The 26,725-nt window shown below is 42.2% G+C and overlaps 1 protein-coding gene across 1 annotated transcript in view; it reads left to right on the top strand.

The window, feature by feature from the left end:
• LOC142590007 (importin-4-like) overlaps positions 1-26,725 on the top strand; it is a 114,117-nt gene that overhangs the window by 17,916 nt on the left and 69,476 nt on the right. Inside the window, exons 6-11 of the mRNA XM_075701815.1 lie at positions 8,609-8,745; positions 8,834-8,876; positions 11,954-12,019; positions 12,492-12,593; positions 19,543-19,626; positions 21,560-21,706. Coding sequence (XP_075557930.1) covers positions 8,609-8,745; positions 8,834-8,876; positions 11,954-12,019; positions 12,492-12,593; positions 19,543-19,626; positions 21,560-21,706 — 579 coding nt within the window. The remainder of the gene's footprint in view (positions 1-8,608; positions 8,746-8,833; positions 8,877-11,953; positions 12,020-12,491; positions 12,594-19,542; positions 19,627-21,559; positions 21,707-26,725) is intronic.

Consider the following 26,725-nt stretch of genomic DNA (forward strand, 5'->3'; position numbering starts at 1 on the left):
AGGTCACAAATTCAATGTTACCACAGGTAACCCACCTCTCCCCAAGATGATCGCCGCCCTTGAGAGCGGCATCCAGCAACTAGACCCCAAAGTGCGGGAACAGGTCAGACTGAAAGCAATCGGCATAATAAGGTCCAATAACAACCGCAGAAGAGAACGCAACTTCCGACAAAATAAGAGCAGTGAGAACACTGAAAGAAGATACAAGCATTGTAATCCTACCGGCGGACAAGGGGAACTCAACCGTTGTTTTGAATATAAAGGACTACGAGGAAAAGGCGTCCGCCCTACTTGACAGCCAAGATTACGAGAAACTAAAGAAGGACCCCACTACGAGAACCCAATCGGTGCTGAACAAGGCGCTGATTGAAATATTCCGCAGCCATCCAAATTCTCGTAATCTCTACCTAAAATGAATGTGTAGGAACGGATCCGCCCCAGCTTTCTATGGCTTGCCAAAACTCCATAAACCCAGAATCCCCTTACGCCCAATCGTAGACTTTTCATGTTCCCCACTACGATCACTATCCACTTACTTGCATCAGACCACATCGCCACTCACCGGAAGGACAGCATCCCACGTGCGCAACTCTGAGAATTTCATCAAACTCACATCAAAAGTATGTATCGAAGATGATGAATGTCTGGTCTCTTTTGATGTAATCTCTCTGTTCACAAAAGTACCCATTAAGTTGGCTCTTTCCGCAACTAGGGATGCCCTGGAATGCGACGATATGCTCAGCGAGAGAACCCCTTTGAGTGTAGACGAGATTTGCCGCCTTCTCGAACTGTGCCTGTCCAATACCTATTTCACCTTCTGAGGCAGCTACTACAAACAGGTTAAAGGAACTCCTATGGAAGCCTCAATTTCCGGTGCCATGGCTAACTTGACTATGGAGAGCATCGAGGAGAGAGCTTTAAATACTTTTTCCCCGAAACCAAAAGTCTTCCTCAGGTACGTAGATGATTGCTTTTTCATTGTGAAGACGAGGCAAGTCGAAAACTTGCAGAAACACTTAAACTCCATAGACCCGGATATACAGTTCACATATGAGCGCGAACAGAATGGATCACTCCCATTCTTAGATGTACAAGTTACACGAAAAGACAGCATTCTAAAATTTTCAGTCTACCGAAAACCAACCCACACAGGCCGCTACCTTCATTTCCAATCTGACCATCCGGCAAACCACAAGGCGTCTGTTGTAAATTCTTTATTCAAACGAGCCGAAACTCATTCCTCACCGGAATCGGATCAAAAGAAAGAAAAGAGAACGGTTCTCAACGAACTTAAGAGGAATCGCTACACAGATGACTTCATTTGAAAAACAACGAGACAACAAAAAAGAGGCAAACTGCGGGACCTTCAGCCGTTGACTTCTCCCCGACCCCAGAAGCGAGTGTCCATCCCGTACGTCAAAGGTACCAGCGAAGCGCTCAGCCGAATATTAAAAAAAGAAGTCCTCAAAGTGGCGCACAAACCAATAAACACTTTCAATATCCTCCTCCCTAAACCAAAAGATTGTCCACCTAAAGAAAAAGCTCAAGGCGTCGTCTACAAAATCAGCTGTGACGACTGTCCGGTGTCGTACATCGGGGAAACCAAAAATCTAAGAGAAAGGATCAGACAACATGAGAACGACGTCAGAACATTCAACCGTATTCACAGCACCGTCGCTGAACACTCTGAAGACGCCGACCACAAAATTGCTTTCCAGAAAACTGAAATCCTTCAAACAGAGACGAACTCGCGGAAGAGACTACTACTAGAGTCCTGGCACATTCAGAATAAGGGGAATAACATAAACCGTGTGAAGGGCATCCTACCCTCGGTGTATGTCTATGGCCTTGGCGACATGACGAAAAGAAGAAAGGGACGCACGGCCAGGTAGACTCCCGCTTGTTTCACCAACACAAAAACGTCGGCGCGCCCCTGTAACCTCCCCCACCCCCCACCTCCCATCAAGGGCACCCTCGCGAGCACTCTCCCCAGCACCGGTCATCCCAGCACCACGGCAGCCGTCAACAACCCCCCCCCCCCATTTTGTTTCCCCCACCTTTCTGTCTGTGAAGTGTCTCCCCACCTCCCGTGCTCCCCCTTCCTTTCTTTACAAAAGACTCTTTAAAAGCGGCACACCGCCACCCCCCCGAAGAACAACCCCCCTGAAGAAGGAGCCGAATGGGCTCCGAAACGTCAGGCTAATAAAATTCAGTTATTTGGTTGGAGTCAGTCTCAAGTCCTAATCAACTTTCCAACCAGACAGGCAATTCTGTCGAAATGTTTAGCTTCTCAAATTACGCATGCTCAATGTCATATCTTGCCTTGTCTCTGGGGCACAAAGTTTACATTCACTTCGAATGTGAAGCCGAATGAGTTTCTTGACTTCATTCGATTGCGGAAGTCATTTGATTCTAATGGCGTTAAATATAGCTGTGTGGCAACCAAATAACGTCATTCGATGCTAATGCCATTCGGTTCGAATGACATTAAAACGTCCAGTGTGACAGGGGTATACTATTATCCATCAGTCAAGCTGGTGCAGGACAAAGCCGGTCTGCACCATGTAGCACACCCAGACAGGAGCATGTGAGCGCCAGCACGCACTTCAGCCCTGTTGTGCACAAAGCAAACACTGCAGTTGCATGTAGCTGCGGCCTGCTGTATAATGTAGATGCCATGGCTGCAGTGCGCCACGCCAAGTCTACTGGCTGAGCGCACCGTGGCTCGCTGAGGACAACCGTGATTGGCACGTCATAGGTGCCAAAATCAGAAATAGTGGCATCTACGTGAACATCCAAAATCAAATGTGAACTCGGCACCACAGTGATGTTTAATTTAGTTTAGGCGGAACGTTGTGGGCGTACCCCGCTCCGCTGTAGCTTTCACGCTGCAAATCATTGAAGAAGGAGCGGAAGCACTGCGAACAGTATGTTTGATTGTCCATAACTCCGCTTCTGCTGAATGCATTGAAGAACTTTTTGCGAGAAAGTATTTCTGAAATAGTCTAATTTACCTTCACATGCATTTCTCTTCTTATACAAAAAGTGGTTCAGGGCCCCTTAAGACCAATCTATGATGCAATAAGATTGCGTACAAAAACCAGCTACCAATGAATCAAACATAGACGGAAGCTATGCAAGGGGCTGCCTTCTATTTTCTCACCTTGAAAACGCTTGTTCCAATTCAGAATCTCTGCTCAAGGAATCCATACTATCAGCTGCCTCTTTGTCCGCTTCTCCTTCAATATAGTGTTGTCCTACAACAGATGGACCTTAGTAGCATAAAGTGAGTTTGAGATGCCAGTTCTCTTGAAGCTTTTGATAACGCCGTGATAAGAAATCATCTTCCACTCCGTTCCATTCATAGCAGTCAATGTTGCAGAAGCTACGCAAGAAGTTCAGTCAAGAAAAATTATCACTCCATGCGTTCTGTCTATGCTTCGTTGGGTGTTACATCCATGCTTTGCCTTTTAAATCTTTTTAAATGCAATAAACGTCGCCAAATTCAGCGGACTGGATGCCACGCAAAACGATTTCCCCGTTTCCATGTACTTAGAGGATACTATGGTAAAGCTTCTTTTCAAGATTAGCTAGGTTGGTAGCTTATATTTCTGGAATTTACAAATAGGTTATTCTCATCATCATCTAAGACTTTAGATTCCCACACCATCTCTCTCTTCTAACGTGATAGGTTTTGGCAGCATCTTCATATTGTTTAGTAGTGAAGAGACGAATATATTGCATTCAAAACTATGCAACTCAACCCAGCACCTGGGATAGAATTTTCCTTAACATAAATGACTCAAAATACAAAAAATTGGCATTGCTGTTTAAGCGTAAAATTGAAGAAAAAAAAATTGGCTATTTTTACCTGCTAGTAATCAGCATTTCCTTCCCAACAAATACCAGTGTAACTTCAAGAAATATTCTTTCAGTCTAAGCTTATTTAAGGTTTCCCATTCAAAACAGTCCTGTGACACTTGCAGGCTGCAGAAACTGGAAACAGTCACTGAACAGCCTTTGCTTTTCTAACCATGAAAATTGTATTGACCATAACACATACTTGAATGGTTTGTAGCTATAAACCTTTTTCACAGTGAGGAGGAAAGTACTCACAACCCAGCTTACACATGTGTTACTAAGCTGCTTTCCTCCTCTTTGGCTTGTGCGTTCCAGCATCAACATGCTTGCATTACCTTGTCTCAGCCGCACATGTAGTATTTCAAAGCCACTCTAGCTCATCTTCAGCAGTTATTTTGCTAAGTAGGGTTGTTAAGGTCCATAGGAAACCACTGTGCCGTTGTGGACTTCTCAAGCAACTATTAAAAGTGTAAAAAACTGGGAGATGAAGCTTGCAGATTTCACAGCCATCCTTGGTGGGTTAAGAATTGAATCACTTCCCTATTAAGGAGCTCAGTGGTGCCCTTGGATCGCCATTGTGAACGGAAAAGGATTTATGCCTGCAGAATGTGTGACGCAAGAATGGAGGGCTCTTAACATAACATGACGCATTCAAAAATCAGATATTTTCACTTTGGGCACATATTAATAGAGCTACATTTTCTGAATGCCTGCATAGGTCGTCATCTATCTTAGATAGCCATATGTTTAAGCACCATTCGTTCAGTCGCTGAATTCTATAACTACTGTGACAGTGTCACATCACTAACAAGATTTAATGGGAAGGCTCACAGTGGTTGTGTCATACTGCTGTCCCATAGTGTAAAAAATGCACATACCCATTTTCAGTCGCAGTCTTAAAGCCTATTTTGATAGCTTGTTTTTATTTGCCTCTTTTTTTTCTCTCTTTTTTCTTTGTGTGTGTATGTGCATGCGTACGTGTGCGTGTTAGTGAAGGGGAGGGAGCAGTTGTAGTCAGCTTGCTTTGCCATGAAAAGGCTCTAGCTTCGTTAAAATTTTTTCACTCTGACCTTGAACAAGTCAGGAAAGCACCAACAACAAACTCATTACTGCATGCTTGCAGAATGTAAATAATTAACAAGCTAGCACTCTGCTTACAAGCTTCTGCTAAATGGAGCATTTATTTATTCCACGAAAGAGAGCACATGCAGGAAACAAATATATATTGAAATGTACACGTGTATGGGGAATCCTTATTTTCTTATGTCACAATAACGAAACGTCAGCTTTTCAGCAATCTGGAAATTTAATAATATATTACTTTTTAAAGCTAAGCAACCGTGGGATGCTACTTGGCACAAAATTGCATAGCAGAGCGGATATCCTACCAGACAACAGCATTTTCATGATAGATCTAGCCAGAGGCAGTGTGATATGCAGTTCAGTTAACGCTTTCGACAACGCAACCATCATGCAAGAAAATGCGAAAAAAATTTCATTTTGCAGCTTGGTGAAGGGCTTTTCTCACAACGCCAAGCACCGCTGTGGCCAGATGCTAGATAGTGCCACTTTCCCAAAATCGCAACAATGCCCAAGTTAAAAAGATGTATACTAGTTGCACCCAAATGAAACCAGGGCAGGCATAAGGGAAATGAACTGTTCCTTCTAATTGAACTGTAGAAATAATGAGGAAAAGGGGAAATAAAAGTGGATGAAAAGTCAACTTGTCACGAGTGGGAGCAAAATCCACACATTCCACATTACACATGTGATGGCGTACCATTGAGCTACTGTGGCAGCCGTGCTGTTATGCTCTTTCTTGGCTATTTGTGTATACGTACGCGATTAGCCCTGTGGATGTTAGTCAGTGCCACTTATGGCCATGGCAGCAGATGTGGATAATACTTTCAAACCCATGCATCACCTGGTACATGAAATTAAGGGTAGACAGCTGGCCAATAAACCCTCGTATGCTATTTCATGGCATCGAGGATGCCTAATTCGAGGCCTCCACTGTGAGGGCCCCTCATTCCCCTTAAGAGGAAGCTTTAGCTCGGGGCCTCCTATCTAAGTGCATGGGAAAGGAGACATTGTTTTTCTCACCGACCACTGTAGTGAAATTGATTAGGTTTGTTACATTTAAAAGAAAAAGTTAAAATATAGCGGCTGTTGGAAGCATATTTTTTATTCAGGCTGTCAATGGGGGGGGGGGGGGTTAATAAACATTGTGGAAAATTGCAAATTTTCTAAAAACAAAACTACGAAGTTTACAACTCTGTTGCTTAGCAATGAAAAACAATATCACTATTCTGAAAACTGCATTAAATAGTACATCTAAAGCAGACAAAATTGGTATATTATACGCTCCTTTAAAATTTATTACTAATTTGTGATTAGAACTTTTCACAAAACTCTTGTAAATGTTGTAACAAAGCTACATATGCTGTAAATTTTTATACCAAATTTGCCCGCTTTAGATGCTTTTTGGACAACTGACTGACAGATAATGGCCGCTTTAGATGCTCTAATGGTTATCTCTTTTCAGTCATTAAGTTTGCAGAATAAAGTATCTCTGCGATTACATTATGATCTTGAGTATCCCCAAGCCAAGTTGTATGTGTCAGCAGAGAGCTTTAGCCTGTTCATATATGTATTGCCCCTCATGGAATATGGTTACTGGAGGCAGACATCATCAGCCACGTTGGTGGCACCATCCTGTGGTGCAGAGCTTAAAACTATTATTGCAGTGACCAACCATATTCTAGTTAGCTGCTGATGTAAAGCATTGTAAGTGACGTAGTCATTAGTATGCAATCCTTTCTTATTAGTATTTTTCTTTGACCGCGGCATTAATGTAGTACAACATTTCTAATGCATTCTGGTTGGATTAGCATTACAGCATGTTTCTACCAGCATACCGACCACACCTCCGGTAACCCAGTATTTCGCAAAGGGTAATATGTATATATACACAAGCTAAAACTTTCCAGTATGGAAACACAACTGCAGAAATGGAAGGGCTCTTAAGCATATTAAGTTTTTCTTGACTCAGAACAGGGCAAATCAGAAGGGTGTAGTGTAATAAATTGTCTTTTGTTTTACTTGTGTTAGAATGTGGAAAAGGCTTCTCTCTCTCTCTCTCCTTTCAATAGTGACATTACAGGCAGTAATAATAAAGCTGAAAGTGTTACCACCTTATCATACTGCTCTAGACTAGCTGTTTGATATTTGTGCAGATGCTCCACCCCTGTAGCATCACCTAGATACCTGCTAAAACTTATCTACGAAGTATACCAGATGTGCCCATACAAGTTCTAAAACCATTAAAACTGGTGCACTCGAATATTACTAAACGTATTTCAGTTTAACAAAATCTGGGATGTAACAAATTTTTTTCATATACTAATCTTCATTCCATTGAAAGGCATGTGTCATCTTTTTGGAATTTAGCAAAACAATCTTGTTTTGCCGTTTTGTTTTAATGAAGTCTGTCTACACAAATCACATGCATGTACCTGAAGATTTTATGTCGAGCAAAAGATAAGAAAACATTGCCTAAATCAGAATTTGTTATTTGGTATAGAACCCTCTTTGTACAAATATTGGCAGTGTATGGTGAGAAATGCTGATCTCCAAGCAAAAGACAGAAGGCACTGTTGTGCTGTCTTTCATGTAAATATGAAAACCACACTGGGCACACATCATTCATGCTTGTGGATATCGTCCCAAACACATCAACGGCCATTCAGAACACGAAAACTCCAGGTGGTGGTAAGCTTACCAGCGCTTCAATGATGATGAAAGGAACTCAAGTCTTGGTGTCATCATACCATGTTGTCCTCATTGTTATTGGGAATGACATTATGGTGATTGCATTCATAATACCTTCGTCAACAAACAAAATGATGACTTAGTATTGGTGTAGCCACTACGGTAGCTCAGTGGCTACGGTGTTGTGCTGCTGAGCACGAGGTAGCAGGATTGATCCTGGTCATGGCAGCTACATTCCGATGGGGGCAGACTGCAAAAACACTTGTGTACTGCGCGTTGTGTGCATGCTAAAGAAACTCAGGTAGTCAAAACTGATCATGAGTCTCTGACTGCAGTATGACTCATAATCAGATATTGGTTTTAGCACTTAAGACCCCACAATTTAAATTGCACTGCTGTGTCGCCCTGCTGCTGATACATGTGTACAAATAGCGCTATCTTATGGTAACTCTTAGCACTATGCACAGTTTCTGTTGAAGCTTTTCTTGCAGTGCAATCCCATCACACAAGCCAGTGCTTTTGATTCTGCAGCTATTGCTGGAGTATCTTGTATGATTTCATTAAAAAATTGTTCTTGAGGTGATGCTATCCACTAAAACTGCCCTAAGAACCTTTTTTTTTTTTCAACATAGAAGTTTTGATTTGACAAAGTTGTAAGTGCTACTTTATTATACTGAGGTTTGAGTGTATTTGGTTAAATTGAAGTTCTAATTTTCTCAAAAATTTGGGACAGTGAGGAAGGGGCAGGGTCGTCACTGTGTTATTCCATAAATTGAAAGAATTTAAAAGTGCATGTGCCACATGCACGCACATACGAGAAAACCGTCTTTTTATTAAGAGACGTAAGAACAGTTCATAAGGAAAAAATATAATATTTGTCAGCCTATTCTCTCTCATTAATCCTACACTACGTTACAGTGTTTGTAATTGAGTGTTGCATATTATGACATTATGATCATCTTTCTTTTTACCACAGCTGGGCTTCCACATGGCTAGTGTCATTTCTTCTGTGGCACCAGAAGTATTCTCAAATCACTTTAAGCCACTTTTCAAGTTGTTTGGTGATTGCTTCCAAAGCTGTGGGGATGACCAGATCTGTTTCTATGTGATCAAGTAAGTTAGCACTTACTTTTTGGGTTATTCCAGCTTTGCATACCTGCACCAGCTTAATTTTTATATTTGGCTATTTCTCTTTTGCTAGGTCTATGACAGCATTAGTGAGCTCCATTGGCACTGATGATGCTGTGAGTATCACTATTCTGTTTAACTTGGTGCTTTACTTCTTCTTTAGCTTGCGTTTGCTTGTTGTTTAAAATGCAAGTATGCTTATTTAAATTAGAATCATTGCTTTGTCTGAAGTTTCACATAATCCTGACCCAAGCACTTCTGTTTTGAACTGAATGCAGGTAGCTGGTTTGATGTATTGTGAAGAGTAAACCTAATAAGTACCTTGAAGGGAACTTCAAGGTATCTGTTAGGTTTTCTCTTCACAATACATGAACTTCAAGGTACCTGTAAGAATGGCAGTGTTTCGTATCACCTTTTAATCTCGGCCCAGCATGCTAATTGCATGTTCAGATTTTGTGCACCTCCTTGAAGACCCTTGCAATTGGAAAGTGATATATGAGGACGAGTCCAAATGAAAGTGAGACGACCCACCCCATGCAATAATGGTTCAGTTCATTATCTGCGAGGCATACACATAGCACACAGGCATCTCTCACGTACAAAAGTGACATGCAGGTGAGGTAATAAAGGTTCTTTGATGCTCTCATACACTGTGTTGAACATGGTTGCCTGACATAATGGACGCTTCAAAAGTTGAACAGTGTGGTGTCGTGAGGTTTTTGATAGCTGAAGGTATTTCCCAAAAAGAAATTAGTCGCCATATGGCTTCCATGTACGTGGAACATTGCATTTCATTGGCCACTGTGAAACGTTGGAGCAAATGGTTCAAAGAAGGACGTGAAAGTTGCAAAGACGATCCAAGACCGAGCCAAAGCCACCGTGTAATCATCCCCAACACAATTTACAAGAATGGAGGATAAGCATTGATGAACTGGCAGAGCATGTGAACATCAATCACAGTTCGGTTCACACCATAATTCATGAACATCTTGGTTATCGGCTCTTGTGTGCGCAATGGGTGCCCAAGATTTTGAACCACCGCCAGAAGACTGAGAGGTTCGGTGCTGCCTTGACTCATCTGATCCGGTATCACAATGAGAGTGACGACTTGTCTGCAATTGTGACCGGGGACAAATCATGGTGTCACTGCCACAAGCCTGAAACACAACGGCAAAGCTTACAGTGGAAACATTAGAATTTACCAAGCCCAAAGAACACAAAGGCCGTCATTCCCGCCGGAAAGGTGCTGTTGACTTTTTTTTTTTCGATCATCAGGGGCCATTACTGATAGAATTTGCTAAATCTTGAGAGGCTATCAATTGTTTCCGATATTGTGAAACGCCGGAATGGCTGCGTGTCGCAATCAAGAACAAACGACGTGGAAAATTGGCAAAGTTCAAGTGGGAAATGCCGCAACATCCACCGTACAGCCCAGACCTGTCGCCTTGCGACTTCCACATTTTGGGGCAATCGAAGAAACAGCTAAAGTGAACCAGGTTCGTGTCAGACGACGATGTGAAAGAGTCAGTTACAGACTTTTTGAAGCAGCAACCCAAGGAGTTTTATGAGACAGGAATTGTGCAACTCGTTAGTCAGTGGGACAAATGTCTAAATGCTCATGGAGACTACTTTTAAGTAAAGTACCCTGTTTGTCATATATTAGCATTGGCTCACTTTCATTTGACTTGCCCTCATATAAATACCCTTAAAACTCATTGAAAATAAATCTGCTCCTTGAAAACTGTGGTTTAGGGCGACATTTGGAATGCTCAAAGTAACAAACATTGTATAGGGGCTATGCCATGAACACTGTCTATCCAAAAAAAAAATCGTAGATAAATTTTCTTTTGAAGGTGTCGCTAAACGATTGCTCCATGTGGCATTTCCACAGCCATCAATGACAGGCTTGTCAGAATCACCATTGCCATTGTGGAGCTAGACAAAGCCAGATCAAGCGACCAAGTCATGCTACCATTTTGTTGTTTTGCTAGTTGGTTCACACAGCAGCCATCATGGCTCCACTTTTGAGCCCTAGGCTCTAGAAATGCCTGGCGAAAAGTAAATTTCTACCATTTATTATTAACATGATGAGTATCTTTGGTTTAAGTTATACACTATGAACCATCATGCCAGGAGGCAATTGATATCATTACAATGGGAAAGCCAACTTAGCAAAGGGACCTTAAGAGTTTAAAGCCTGTGACCGGCTCTGCAGCTGCATAGCTGCGGAGTTGGTCCTTCTTAGCTGCAAGAAAGGGCAGCGAAGAAGGATATTTCAATATTTTTTGGTATATGTGCACGAATAAGGTTTGTTCCGTCTTCCCTCCCCCCCCCCCCCCCCTCCTTAGCATTTGGCATCCTTGAAATTATTGAATCGACCTTGAATTTTTAGCCAAATGTTCTGTACAAACCCTGCATGTCAAATTTCGCACAGAAAGTAATCTTCAGCATTACAGCACTCTCCTTTTGTAAATATGCCTATTGTTGTCGCTGGAGACCAGAAGTAGCTATAAGCTGTGTTTAATGCCATGGTTTAGGCTGTTTGACCGTGATTGCCAAGGGTTACTTTATTATGACCTTGTGTGCAGGTCCACTGTTACCTGTTCATGGTTGCAAATATAGCAGGTGTTGCACACATGGTGAACACCTATTTCACTCCTAATGAGAACCCCCAGAAAATTTTTGGGCCAAAGTACAAGTTAAAAGCAATTTTGTCATGCCAATATCCTTAGAAAACCTCGTATTATGCGCAAAATTTTGCACAAATTTGCTCTAAGAACTAAGTCAAACTTTTTGGCTTCTTCGTGTAGAACAGTGCAGCAGACAATGGTTGTCAAAAGAATGGAGGATAAGAGGAAACTTATTAGCCATGAATAGTCAAAAGGCACCTACGTGTGATATCCTGACAGCTTTGTAGATAGGTACCACTGGAAGGTGGTGCCTCTAAACTAACCACACATTAATTTAATATATACATGTATTAAAATATGTTTATAATATCAGAGTGGTTCTGGTCATACATGTACCCACCTGAGCATAATTGGGTGTATATGTGTGTTTATATAATTATTATGGTACATGTTGTTGTTGTTGTTGTTGTTATTGTTGTTGTTGTTGTTGTTGTTGTTGTCCCTAGTTTAAATTAATATTCACTGTCAGTGCATTTTAGTTCTGCTTTTTCATTCCCTAACAGAACTGTTTCCAAGTGCTAATCCCCTCTGTCATGGAAGTTATCCGAAGACTAGCAAGTTCAAGTGAGGTGAGTATGAAATGCTTATAAATAGATAAGCCATGGTACTTAGAGGTAAAAATGCAGCGTGCACAAAAGTTATCTAAACTGCCCTTGTGGCTACAGCTTTCCATGGTTTCCACAGTTTTTTGCATTGTTCACTATCTTTGTGCATGTAAAATCTTTTACTTTTCTAGCACTGTTTACTTTAATCTGTTAGCACTTCCGTGCCATGCCTGGGATAGTCTTGCATGGAAAGTTGACTTTTCTCTATAAGTTGAAAGCAAAACATTGTCTACCTATTTTCTAGTTCTTTGCACAGAAACTTGAGGCAAATTGGACAGAAGTCAAGACACACAGAAGTGCCACGGAGTTTTTGTGCTAATAACTAGAAAATATGTCACACAAACAAGGCTGAAACTCAACCCTTGCAAATTGTCTTCCTAGTTTTCCTTAAATGTGAGGTAAAGTGTGATTTTTGCATTTCTCGTTATGAAACCAGGACAAGGCAGTAGAAGCATTGGAGCTTTTTGATGAACTGATTGACTCTGAGATTGCCATCCTTCTGCCTCATATTAGGCCACTGATCAAGCTGTGCCTGGAGGTATGTCCTTCTACAAGAGGGTGATTTCTAGTATAGTATTCACGTTTGTTCTTGTTCTTACCTTGTAAATTATTGCATGCCTGTTTACTTTTTATCGCCCGAAATGGAAATGTACACAGTACTCATTCAATGTATTGGTTTCAGTAGCTTCGTGCTGGTGTAGTGATACCTTCTTATATTAAAGAGTAAGAGTGGAGTGCCTACAATTACCTCTTCAATACTGTATTAAAATAGTTCAGTTCATTATCTTATAATCATAGAGCAGGGCATAATGTGAATATTTACTGTTAACAGTACAGATTTCTAACTTCACTGCCAGATATGCATGCAGCCTGCAGTAAAGCAGGCTGCATGCTGACCTGCTGATAAAAGAATAGTCGTACAGGTGCATATGGCACCTCACATGAGCATTAACAGAAGTATATCATTATACTGCATTAGTAGTGTGCACCCTGAGCAATGTTTTAACCCAGACAACATACAGGCTTCCTAGGGATGTCTAATGAATATCCCTATTGGGACGTTGGGGACATCCTTAGGATGTACCAAAATGATCCTGAAAAGCTCCCAAGTGAAACACTGAAAGATGTTCTATAGATGCCCTGGCTACGCCTTTTTTTAGATGTCATTGGGGCATTAGTCAGTTGTTGAATCCTGGCATATGACTCGGTCTGGTTGTCATTGATCACTTGTTTTTTGATGCTACCCTGGCAAATTTTGATGCTACCCTGGAAGCAGATGCACAACCATTTCACATGCCGTCTCTTGATGCACATCTACATAAAGTGTTTTGCATTTGGATTTCACATCCCAATCGTGTCCACGATGGTGCATTTTTCGTACCTTGCTGAGTAGCAAGTCACTAGGAAGTCAACCAGACGTCGTCATTTGGATGGGGGACGTGTGGATTTTTTTTCAAATGTCCATGGGTCTTTTTGTGTCTTCTGGCTTTGTTCAACCAAAACAGTGCAAAAATGAAGTACTGGTGGTGAAGTCACCATCTCACTTACCAGCGCCAGGGGTGTCTTAGATTTTGCAACATCTGGCTTAAACTAGTTCGTTGTGCACTAATAATAACAGATTCCATTGCTGTAGTAAAGACTTAACTTGCCAACACTTACATATGTACTTTTTTGCTCAAAATAGACAAATGAGTGAAACTGTTACAAAATCCATGATGTCACAGTTACTTCATTGGTGCCATGAATTGAACCGTGAAATTGAAGAAGAGATGTTCAGTCTTCAGTTTCTGTTCAAAAATAATGAGGAAGTTTAAAACACATGCACTGTGATTTTAGTTTTAGTATTTCTCGTCAGTGTCCCTTTAATGCTTTATGGACATATGTTGCCTGTGGGCAGCATACCATAAGATATTTTTTTTCAGGCCGATATTCACCTTTGGGTACAGACTTTCTGGCTAAATTTCTTCGGACAACACTTAATGATAGACTTGCATTGTTAGTGTTTGGCAGTACGCCTGTCGTTGTTGAATGGAATCAATACCGCATTTACTCGAATATAATGCGCACCTTTTTCCCGATAGAACGGGTCCAAAAATTGCATGCGCTTTAGAATCGAGTACGACCCTCCTAAATCCACGTTACCATATCGCCATCGGCATTAAAAAAATGGCCGCCTCATACGCACTTCTAGCCTAGCTGCTGTAGCTTCCTTCATGTGCATACCTCCATGTTATATGTGTAACTAGGCGTTGGTGTTACCTAGTCTACTGCTTGTCTTCCCGTTTTCTGTATTTATACAATCAGCATGGAAACGCCAACACCTAGTCTACTGCCTGTCTTCCCGTTTTCTGTATTTATTCAATCAGCACGGAAGCACCGACTGCGAAGACACGCCAAGTCCAGCATGATGCCGCATTTAAAAGCAAAGTTATCATGTACGTGGAGACGGACGGAAATCGGGCCGCATCACGAGCGTTCAGAGTTCCCGAAACTTGCGTGCGGGACTGGTGCAAACAGCAGGAGAATATTTTTGCCAGCAAAGCAAAAAGGAAGGGTTCCAGTGGACCGAAGCAGGGCCACTTCGCCGAAATAGAAGAGCTGCTCGCGGAATACATGCAAGAGCAGCGAGCGGCACAGCGGCCTCTGATGACCAATCTGCTCATAGTACAGGCGATGCAGTTAGCCCTACAGAAAGGGCTAATGCGGAGTGACTTCAAAGTGAGCAGGTGCTGGCTAATAAATTTTATGAAAAGAAACGGCTTTTCTCTTCGAAGGCGGACAGGGATATGCCAAAAATTGCCCAAAGAATATGAAGAGAAATTGCACAGTTTTCAGCAGTACGTTTTGAAGTTGCACCATAGAAACGGCTAGCACTTCGGACAGATTGGAAATTCCAATCAGATGCCACTCTACTTCGACATGCCTGCCATCACAACCGTTGAAAAGAAGGGGGCGAAGCAAGTGCACGTTTTGTCTTCCGGCCAAGAAAAAAAACTAGAGTCATCGCAATGCTTTGTTGCACTGCGGATGGGCACAAGCTGCCCCCGTATCTTATCTTCAGACGGAAGACCCTCCTGGAAGGAATCGTGTTTCCGAGTGGCGTGATTGTGCACCCAAAGGAAAAGGTTGGATGACCACGGACATGGTCGCTGACTGGATTGATAACGTTTGGTGGAAGAGACCTGGCAGCAGTTTGGGTCTGTGTGGGATGCTTGTGCTAGACGTGTTCAGGTGCCACCTTCACCAGCACATCAAGGACAAGCTGGCTGCATGCACCACCAACCTTGTCATGATACCCGGTGGCATGATATCGCAGCTCCAGCTGCTCGATGTTTGTTTGAACAAACCAGTGAAAGATAGAATTCAGGCACTCTACACCAAATGGCTTGTGAGTGGCTGCCACAAATTTACGCCCGCCAATAAAATGAAGCGTGCCTCGCTGCAGGACTTTGCTGGATGGGTGAAAGATGCATGGTGCACGATCCCGTCTGGCATGGTCAACAAGGCCTTTAAAAAGTGCAGGATTACTAATGCCACGAACGGCACCGAGGATGAAATGCTTTGGTCTGTTGATAGCGATAAGGAGTTGTCTGATAGCGACGACGAGTGATATCACGCGACTCGTACCTGGTGCAGTGAAAATCTTGGCGGCGAGGCACGCCGCTTCCATTTGTGTTTTTATTCATCGCAACTTTAATGTGTTGGGAATAATTTTTTTTTTTTTCAAATGAGAGAAGATAGTATTTCTATATGAAAGCACGAGGTGCGCAATATTGTACTCTTTCTTTTTCTAATGGAAAATGGGTGCGTATTACAATTGAGGTTTTCGTGTGTGTGTTTTTCTTTTTTCTTTTTTTTCACGGAAAACGGGTGCACGTTGTAATCGAGTAAATACGGCAATTGGATGACATCTCGTCTGATCGGGAAGTAGATTCATATTAGAAAGATAGTTAACAGATTAGAATGACAAAAATTATTTCCTATGGGTAAACATGCATTGTTTATTCATGAATACAGATGGGGTTCCATAAATATTTCTAATAAGATTAAAGAAGTAGATACGCTGGGATAGATATATTCCAATTTGACACTTGGGCAGTTGTCCGCATCGAAGGAATCACCACTCGACTCACTTGCAGAAGAGCAACTGGTGTGCATGCCCATATAGCGTAATCGAACCATGTATGTGAGCGCATGCAAGAAAACTCGATGGTTGTGAAAACCAAACAAGTTAGAAAGTTGCAGTAATCCTTCATCCCATCACCAAAGAGGGGCTCGCGAGTCTCAAGACAATAAATGCTGGCATGGCAACATTGTTTGTTTACAGTGGCATTGTTTGTAACACCAACGCTCACCTGTCAACAGATGTAATCGCACCCCTTTGAGCAATGAACGAGTGAGCACCTTTGATAGATAAATGGAAAGACCCTGCAAGACGAAACCAAAACTAACCACCGCACATCCATGCACATGGGGATGCACAAGTGGTCACAGATGAGCTGGCATGAACAAGCTGTGGAATTATAACCAATAGATTATGGAGAAAAAAATGAAAAAAGAATTATTGTATACATTATGGCATTACTTGCTGGGCAACAGAGTTGAAAATTTGGCACGTTATTCAAACATGCAGATGATACGTTAAATATATCGCATTGACCATTTGGGACATGTTTGCGGCACCATATATGTAAAGGGACACTAAAGGCAAATACGAAGTCGGTGTGGACTGGTTAAATGCCTTTCCAGAAACCTCGAAATGCTTGTTTCGTGTTAAGAAAAGACTTAGTTTACGAGAAAATTGTATCTGAAGGGTCTGAATACTTTTTTCGAAATTCAAATCTCCCGCCACCCAACCGGGGGAGTGGTGATGTTGCATACGCCATCACCGCCCTTTGCTGCCGTCAGTGAGTAAAACAGCACCTGACAGATGGCAGCACTGAGCCAAGACAGAGTGGTGGATTCGCCGTTGCAACTGCTTTTTGGTCAAGTGGCGTAGACTATTCGGGAGTCCGGGGACATCACATGGAAGTTGAAGTCTCTGCTGCTTGCAGTTTGTGCAAGTTTCACGAGCCAGCAAAACCAGCGCAGCACTACGCAATCAGGAAAGTGCTGAAACACGAAAGCGTAGGCGGCGCAGAGTTGAGCAAAGACGAAACCTTTCGGCCGCCTGCGTCGTTGTCAACGGTAATTTTAATGAGTTCTTTTTTTTCTAAACATTAGATGGAACTGGACAAGGAGCATTTTCTTCCAGCTTATAATACAAGGTTGTTTTTTGCAACGAGTAGTTGAGTACTAGTGACAGAATTTAACTGAGGAGTGCTTTCGTCATCGGCCAAGTGCTTGAATGTCCCGGGGGAGTCTCTAATCATGTCCTGCATTTACCTCGATTTCTCTATTATTAAGGCTCTGTTCGCTATAATATTGACGCGTTAGAGATTCTCGAGCACTAACCTATCACTTTAGCATGACTTAGTATTTGCCTTTAGGGTCCCTTTAAGTCTTTGACCCTTAAAGGGTTAACTTTCGCACTGTGTAAAACAGTGTGGATATGTTTGTGTTCATCACCCCAGCATTTTCGCTGGCCAGAGTAACCCCTAGTTGACTCGGATACCAGTCACTCTGATTGTAATCTATCTGTTGTTCTCCAAAACCAATGCTGATTGAAAATCATGAATATCTCAAGTTTCAGGCAACTTTTTCTTTCTTTTTTTTTTTCTTCATACAAGAAAATGTAGCTACAATTCATTGTCAAACTTCTCAAATATTATACAGCCTTAGAAATTGACTTTGCTCTGGTGTTTGCTGTTTGCTCTGGTGCTGTAAATTGAGTTTACAAAATAGCACTTCATTAATGAGGCATTATAATTTTGTAACATTGTTTCCTTTTTTTTTTTTCAAAAACTATTGGCATTTCAGCACTAGAAGCATGTTTTGCTCAGTACGATAAGAGACAAACGTTTGCTATGTGCAACAACACTTGAAGCCTCCACCTTTTTAATTGAATACCAACTTATTAAAACACCCAGCTACATATGTTGCCAGATATGAGTTTGCATGCTTAGTTAACCCTTTGACTGCCACTCCTGAGATCATCCAGGCACCCACCCTCATATAGCCCCTGCCACTCTAGGAAATAAAATCATAGGAAAGAGAGTGCAGTGGTGCAATGCCATGAAGGCATACGAGAACTCCTTGTCATATTGTTTCATCTTCTGTAAAGGCATTTTGTTACTTGTTAGCTATGCCAAAGTATCATCAGCAGCAGCCTGGCTATGCCCACTGCAGAGCAAAGGCCTCTCCCATGCTTCTCCAACTACCCCGGTCATGTGCTAATTGTGGCCATGTTGTCCCTGCAAACTTCTTAATCTCATCCACCCAGCTAACTTTCTGCCGCCCCCTGCTACGCTTCCCTTCTCTTGGAATCCAGTCCGTAACCCTTAATGACCACCGGTTATCTTCCCTCTTTACATGCCCTGCCCATGACCATTTTTCTTGATTTCAACTAAGATGTCATTAACTCGTGTTCGCTCTCTCACCCAATCTGCTCTCTTCTTATCCCTTAACGTTACACCCATCATTCTTCTTTCCATGGCTCGTTACGTCGTCCTCAATTTAAGTAGAACCCTTTTCGTAAGCCTCCAGGTTTCTGCCCTGTAGGTGAATACCTGTAAGACACAGCTGTTATACAATTTTCTCTTGAGGGATAATGGCAATCTGCTGTTCATAATCTGAGAATGCCTGCCAAACACACCCCAGCTCATTTTTATTCTGATTATTTCAGTCTCGTGATCCAGATCCGCGGTCACTACCTGCCCTTAGATGTATTCCCTTACCACTTCCAGTGCCTCACTACCTATTGTAAATTGCTGTTCTCTTCCGAGACTGTTAAACATTACTTTAGTTCTCTGCAGATTAATTTTTAGACCCACCCTTGTACTTTGCCTGTCCAGCTTAGTGAGCATGCATTGCAATTGGTCGTCTGAGTACTAAGCGAGCTTAGTATGGCTTACTAAAGTATAGCTTTCATTTACATTCAGTCTTCTAGTTATAGTTTGCTTTAAGAGCGAGGAAGTGTTTTTACCTAAACATTTAACTACACATTTTGTCTGATTCTCTACTGCAACAGCAGTAGAGAGACCTTGAAACTTGGTTTGCTCTGTCTGCTCTTCCATACATTCCTCCATCATTGTCGTACCACCGTTGTCATGTTGGCATCATTGCATCCAATTTGAGGAGATTGTGCAAGGTTCCAGCAATTTTGCACCAAGGAGTAGGCATTGGGCTGTGTAACTGCTGTTGCAGTAAATGAGTTCAGAGCCAGAGGAATCACTGGAGTCGCCTTATAATGTAAGGACCTTTTGAAGAGCATAAAGTATCGTAATGCAGAACAGTATTGTTCTCATCCTTATTGCACTTGCATAACTCTCTGTATATCACATCGTCATGTACTTGAAGTGGCTTGAGGGTGACGACTGCCTTTTCAGGTTGCTGGTGACTCGAGGAAAGGAGATGTGCTACGTGTTCGAGCCATGTCCGTTTTAAGCTGGATGATCAACGTCAAGAAAAAGGTTATTTTTACATCTGTTTAATAGTGTAAACTCAGTAATGCAACTCTAAAGAGACCAAAACGTGATGGTTTCTGTCTGACTCGCAGCAGGAGGCAAAGCTTGACGAATGTTGACACATAAAAATGTAAGCAAGAAAACTGAAAAGGGGAAGGGCAGTAGGGAGCTTATCTCGATGGCACAGATGCAAATGCCATCAAAGAGGCTATCTACTCCAAAGTTTTTTTACTGCCACTTCGCAGTGCTTCCTTTCAAAATTTTTATCAGCATTGTCAATGAGCTGGAAGTTTGTGGTATGATGAACATCAACAATGCACTTGGCCGCCATAAGCAGCAGTGCATTCAGCAGTGAGGCAGCCAGTTTTGGTAAGCCTGTTCAGGTATATCTGCATGCTGTGTGGCAAGAAATTTAAAGTGGCCTCAACTCCAGGTAGAAGCTGCACAATTGTGCATTATTTTTTTTCAATGCAGCAATTGTTTCAATTCACAATTTCAATTGATCAGCTTGCTGATCAGAGTGGTACTTGACACGACTGGTGCTGTGACCTATATTCAAGTTTTTATATATATATATATATATATATATATATATATATATATTGTAAGTACATATATGTATGTTAAAGTCTAGCATGTACAAATATGGCATAATTACACTTTCTGTGTCAGTGAAATGAAGTGCGATTCTATCGATTGCTGGCAACGTGAATGAAAATATGAAGGTGTTGACCAACCACATGCATGTTTCGACTTTTTGGTGTGCAGCAGTTCATGCCAAGGTTGATGTAGTAGCCTGCAACTGTTTCCTCTCTTTCTGTGCAAGTAAAATGACTAGACCCTTGCAGAATGATGCATTAGGGACCTGTAAAACATGTTCTATGACATAATTCTGAAATTGGAATTCGCTTTAGTGTCCCTTGAGGTCTATTTCAGGTATTATGGAATTTGAAATATATAACCACATTTTGTTGGTCTTGACAATATGGGCAGAAAATGTTGCTGTACTACTGCTCTTAGCTCAGTAAAGAAAGTATTATGCAAGTGTAAAAATTGTCCAAAATTGCAGGGAGGAAGAACTACATTTGGAAGCTATAGTATGAAACACTGGTCTGAAACTCTCCTCTGATAGTGAGCCACATCCAGTCCACGTAACTCGAGGGCTGTACCACTGGGCATGTGGCACCCATTTCTCACTCCTTTCTATGTATTCCTATAAAACAATGTATTGAGATCCAGTTGCATGAGGACAGCTCACATTTCTCTACATTTTTGCTTTATCACCCTCTATATCAGATTAGTTGATTGCACCTTTATTGATATGTTCAGATTTATGTTAAAATTTTCTAACTTGAAAAAAACAGGTTGTACATTGTGAAAGTAGTATTCATTTTATCTCAAGCTAGTGAGATTTCACCAGTGAGGTGTTTGGAAGACACGTGTTGTAACTGTCCAGCTTATCAGAAAAAAGATTGATCTCGTTTCACTTTCTAGTTGTAATCAGGGCCGGTATAATGTAAGGATGGCTTTCACTGGTTCTATTCCTTTCTTACCATCCATTGGCCACGATCGGCTGATTCTGGTGATGACATAGGCAAAGCACCACTTGATTGTAATTAGGGCCAGTATAATGTAAGGATGACTTTCACTAAGTTCTATTCCTTTGTTACCATCCATTGGCCACGATTGGCTGATTCTGGTGATGACATAGGCAAAGCACCACTTGGAGCACTAGTGAATCACAGAAGGAGCCGAAATAAATTCGTTACATTACCAAGGCTCAGGTGTGTTCTGTAATCAACCCTATCTGAAGCAACGAGCACTGCATCCAGGAGTGCTGCCATCTTCAAGATTTATCAAATTTTCTGTCTCTCCCCCAATGTGGTTACTTTTTTTATTGTGGAGGATTGTGTTTTCAATCATTGCTGGTTGTGTGCAGGCAGTTGTGAAGCACAAACTGATTCCTGAGCTGCTGAATGTGCTCTTCCCCATTATGGAGGAAGTGTCAGCTGGTGACCTTGACCATGTTGAAGACGAAGAGGAAGATGAGCAGTCCTGCCAGTCTCCATCTGCCTGCGCTGCCCAGGTACACTGGCACTTTTGGGAGACACAAGAAGGCATTTTATGACCATACAATATGTCACATTATTTCATCAGTCCCAAGTAGATTTCTTTGGTTAATTCATTGCTTTACAGTTTTTGTGCTGTCCTGCCATTATTAGTAATACTATTGACATTTTTCTGATGTGCACCAAGAGTGTGCACAAGTTCACATTCAAGTTGTTGTTCTTATTCCTATCTATGTGTTGTTTGACGTTTTCTCAACATAGGTTTTTTTGTTTTCCTAAGGCAGCGAGCAGAATTAGATGCTTGGATTTTTTTTTTAAATGCCAATAAACACCTGCAAGTTTTTCATCCAAAACAAACTGTAAAGTCAGAAACCTAATTGTACCCAAAACACATATGCATTCGCAGTGGAGTTTTTCTAAGCTTTCACAAATACTCAGCTCCTGACAATATTTCGAAGACTTCGTTTCACATTTTTAATGCACATGCAATTAAACCTCGTTATACTGAAGCCAGGTCCGACAGGAAGATGCCTTCGGTATTCCCTCAAAGCTGTGACGCCCGTCAGAGCTTGTTTCTTCAAAAATGTAACTGTTTACATGTAATTGGTTACCGAAAAAATAATTGAATTACAGTGAGCATTACCGAATGAAAAAAATTTTTAATTACAATATTACTAAAAGGTAATCTGTTACAACTAATAATTGCATGTCATTCGTTATGTACAAGTCTGCCCCGAACCCTTCTGTTCAGTCATCAGTCCAGTCGTTGCATGATTTGCATGAGCGTGATTTCACGCTCGGTCACCAGTGAGGTCTACAGAGACAAACTTGTTGACAGCAAACTTCCCGCGATGGCTTCTTGCTAATCACTTCTCCGGCCATTGGCATGTTTTCGTCACAGCCTTACTGTCTTTATCGTGTGGCCTTACTAGTGGCGCTTTATTGGGAGTCTGCAACCAGAGTTGTGGTTTGGTGCCGTGGGGACAACTTTGTTCACAGTCGCTATGTTTTCAGCATCAAAAACAGGATAATGTACTAAGAACTGAGTAACACTTCATATGGTGTTGGAAATTTCGTTTGTCTTTTACATTGGTCCTAGGGGTAGGAGATTGTTCCACATGGAAGTCTGAAAAATCAGTTAGCAACTGTGTTTGACATGTTCACTACTGGTATAAAAATTTTCTTCACTGTGGCCGATACTGTGTTAGATCCCACATTTTTGCTTTCATAATTAACAGGAGAATACCCCATTGAAATAAAGCTTGACCAACCAAATTTGATATTTACTTTGCTTTACAGTAAAACCTAGTTCATTCGACCCTCATTAACTCAGAAAATTTGATCATACGGACTGTTTTCTTGGTCCTGGCAGGCATATGCATTATTTAATTCCATGAAAGTCTCATCAATTCAGACTTATTTATTTGGCAGCATGTCGGTTAATTCTGACAATTCTTGGAACTCTGTGAGTGCGGAGTGATGCAAAAGAGCAAAAACGGTGTTGGCATCCACTGAAACGAAGTGGCGACGTTTGCATCGCCATAGTCATCAGTGGAAATCGTACATGAGTGACAGCAATGCCAGAATGTTTCGTGCCTATTTGTGCCTTTAACCCTTTCAGGGTCGATTTTTTTCGCCATATGCAAGCGCCCAGGTTCGATTTCTTGTATTGCAGATTCCAATTCTTCTGAGAGACCTATTTTGAAAAAAAAATTATGTAATTTTTCTAGAGTGACCGTAAAGTGAGAAAAAAATATTTTTTCTTGGTATATATGTACTCTTTATTCATGAATAACAACAATAAAAAAAGGAAATAAACTTATAAGAATTAAATATTTAGTGCATTGTTATAGTTCAAGGCTTACAATATGCGCACACAAAAATATTTCGCAAGTCTGAAATATTCCTGCTCTTACACTGATATACGTTCTTAGTGCAATCGAACTGCATAGGTGAGCGCACTCAAGAAAACTGTGTGGTTGTGTGCCCGTCAAAAAAGCAAAACGTGTGACAAACTTCCGCTAATCTTCATCTTATCGCCAACCAGAGGCAATTAGATATCGCGAGTCTCCGAAAAAAAAAAAGGAAACGCATGCACGGCGGCATCCTTCCTATGCTCACCCCTGTGAGCACTAAATGAGCGAGAAACAAGCGGCCGCCCTTCGAGCGATTAGTAATGAGATAGCCATCAGTTTTGCAAACACAAGAAGCCGAAACCGCCAGCGGAAGAAAACCCAAACTGCCGCCTGCCCACCCGCGTACCAATGCGCGAGTGGTAGTATATAGACGCACCGGAGGAAACTACTACCTCTAAAACAAACCATGCAACGAAAACAGAGAGAGAGAGGCACGAGAAAAAAAACTCTCTGTATTCCCACATAGAGGCAGCACACGCCAGGAAAGAAAAAATTAGGAAATTGGCACACTTTTTAAACATACAGACGGTGCCGTAATTATACGACATCGACTGTTTTGGACTTGTTCGCGGCGCCGTATATTTACGTTATTGACCCTGAAAGGGTTAAACCTCTATTCTTGCGTTTACCGCCATGCGTGGCACTGCATCGACTGCGGGCCTTCATGACTGTGTATTCGCCATCCACAATTGTGTCGATAGCAGCCCGATTTCGTCCGCAGCAGTTGCGACAAAGAGTAGTTTCTTTTTGACTCGGTGCTTTCATCGACCGTGTGCCTTCATACCATATTTACTTGAATCTAGGCCAGCCCCAATTCTAAGCCGACCCTGAATGTCCAAAAATAGAAAAAAATTCTAAAACTTGCCTTGAATGTAGGCTGAATAAAGGACTGAGGACAGTGTTCACAAAATGAAAACATTTATCTAATATGAACATGCCAAGCTCACTCTACGTCATCATCGCTGCTAGCCTAGCCTCATACGCTTGCGTACGTGCGCCCAAACATGCGCAGACAGTGCAGCATGGCTCGTATGCTTCGAAACACACCACGATCTCGGTGAACAGGTCCTTTCTGTTACCACGTGCTTGTCTTCATTATCGCTGTCATCTCGTTGCAGTACACACAAAAAGTGTCTCCCATTGCCCCCTCCAACAACGGACGTGTTTCTTATCGATGCTGAAGTCTCACCCGGCTTCAACGTTTGACGATGCGTCTGCGGATAGCACAACTTTTCGTTTGAAAGTGGCACTATAGTGGTATCGCCTGTTTGGTGCCATTACAATAGCGCCAGGCCTCACATCGGTACGACACAGGTCAAACTGGCAACGTCGCTTGTGTACTTCAGTTAGCTACTGGTGCAGCTAGTAGCAGCTGTGATACTGACTTTTCTAGATGGTGCTAGCTATGTACCATATTTATTATTTTCAGTTACAAACTGGCATGTTTTTTTTTTAAATCCTCGAATCTAAGCCGACCCTAGAGTTTGGTATATTATTATTTGAAAAAAAAACTATCGGCCTAGATTCAAATAAATACAATAACTGTGTAGTCGCTATACACGATCACATCTGTAGCGATTGTGGTTTCGTCTGCAGTTGTTGCATCAAACGGTAGTTTTGTTTTGACTCAGTGCGTGTGTTGGCCGCGTGGCTTCAGGACCACAAAGCTGCCATCCATGTTCACGTCGATAGCAGCTGCGGCTCCGTCCGCAGCGGTTGCGGCAAACAATAGTTTCGTTTTAACTCTGTGCAAAGCTGTCGAGGATGAAGCACACCGGCTAAATTGCAATAGATGGATGACCTGTTGGCTACCAGCCCACTGGCTAAAAAATAATTGAGATGTGCGCGCGGTAGTGAAAAGCATATCTCAGATGAAGACTTGCACAGCAGCTGCGCTGTGAAGGAAGTTGCGAGGCCTTTGCCACTGTGAGATGACAAGGATTGCAGGTTCTGCACTGCTTTTGTGCGAAATAGAAACAGTATTTGCCGATTCATTCAGTAAATAAAAGCATGTTGACGTAGTGAGCATTTGCTTATTGTTTTCTTGATACGCTCAATGATTAGACATTCGTTTAATTCAGACATTTCTTTCAATGCCGTGAAATCCGAATAAATGAGGCTTTACTGTATCCATGTTATATTAAAGGGCCCCTGAAACGGTTTGGACAAATCTTGTAGATGTGTAGGGTACACCTAAAGTTAATCATTCGCACCACAATTTTTGTGAAGCGTCTTATATTAAGAGAACTACAGACAATTACAAGTTACCCTCCTCCATAGTCTTGCATTTTCTCCTCAACTCGTTCACCAAGTGATCGGGACTAAGCTCCGCCTTCACTGGCGCTGCGTCATGATGGCACGTCGTGTCATCGACTTCTGGTTCTCTAGGGGCGAGCACACGAAGCCTCTCCAAACTCTCCACCAGCTGCTTGGTAGTCAATCCCAAGCGAGAGCTATCGAAGCAGCGTGCGTTGCAAACATTCTGTCGCAGCGCTGCACGTGTCTAGTATTGCGGTAACCACAGGCGAGCTGAGCGTTTCGACGGATGCGTGGAGGCATAAACTCAAGCTGATGAAGGAACTTTAGCTAGACGTACGTGAGCAACCTGATCGGTCTGCACGGTCTAGCGACCTGTTGGCGCAGAGCTTAACCAGCCAAACCAAGCACTAATATTGCTCTAACCAAGTGTAAAACATTTTAAACATGTACAAAAGCAATGTGCTAACAATTAGACTCCTGCGAAAAATTTAAACCAGCAGCGAAGAAGAATACATTTCGTTACTGCTACTGTGTGTGGTTGAGCTCTGTGCCATCAGGTGGCTGCACCGTGCAGACCATGCACATTGCGCTTGTGCACATCCCGGGAAACGACATGGTCAAACGCCCAGGCCCTGTCCCCTTGTGCTTGCATTTACCCTAATACTAGACTCGCGAAACGCTAGTAATCTTCCGGTGTAAAGTGACAGCCTCAAACGCACAAATCCTGGCGCCGATCGAATAGCGGTACTCCGATGTCCTGCAGCCAGTCTGCACATCTGCATCCCTTGCAGAGGGACACGATGTTGCAGCTTGACATATTGCCAGTCGCTCTGTTTGCAGTCCACAATGCAACAAAGTCTA

This window comes from Dermacentor variabilis, chromosome 1, assembly GCF_050947875.1.
Source record: "Dermacentor variabilis isolate Ectoservices chromosome 1, ASM5094787v1, whole genome shotgun sequence".
In the NCBI taxonomy this organism is placed as follows: Eukaryota; Metazoa; Arthropoda; class Arachnida; order Ixodida; family Ixodidae; genus Dermacentor; species Dermacentor variabilis.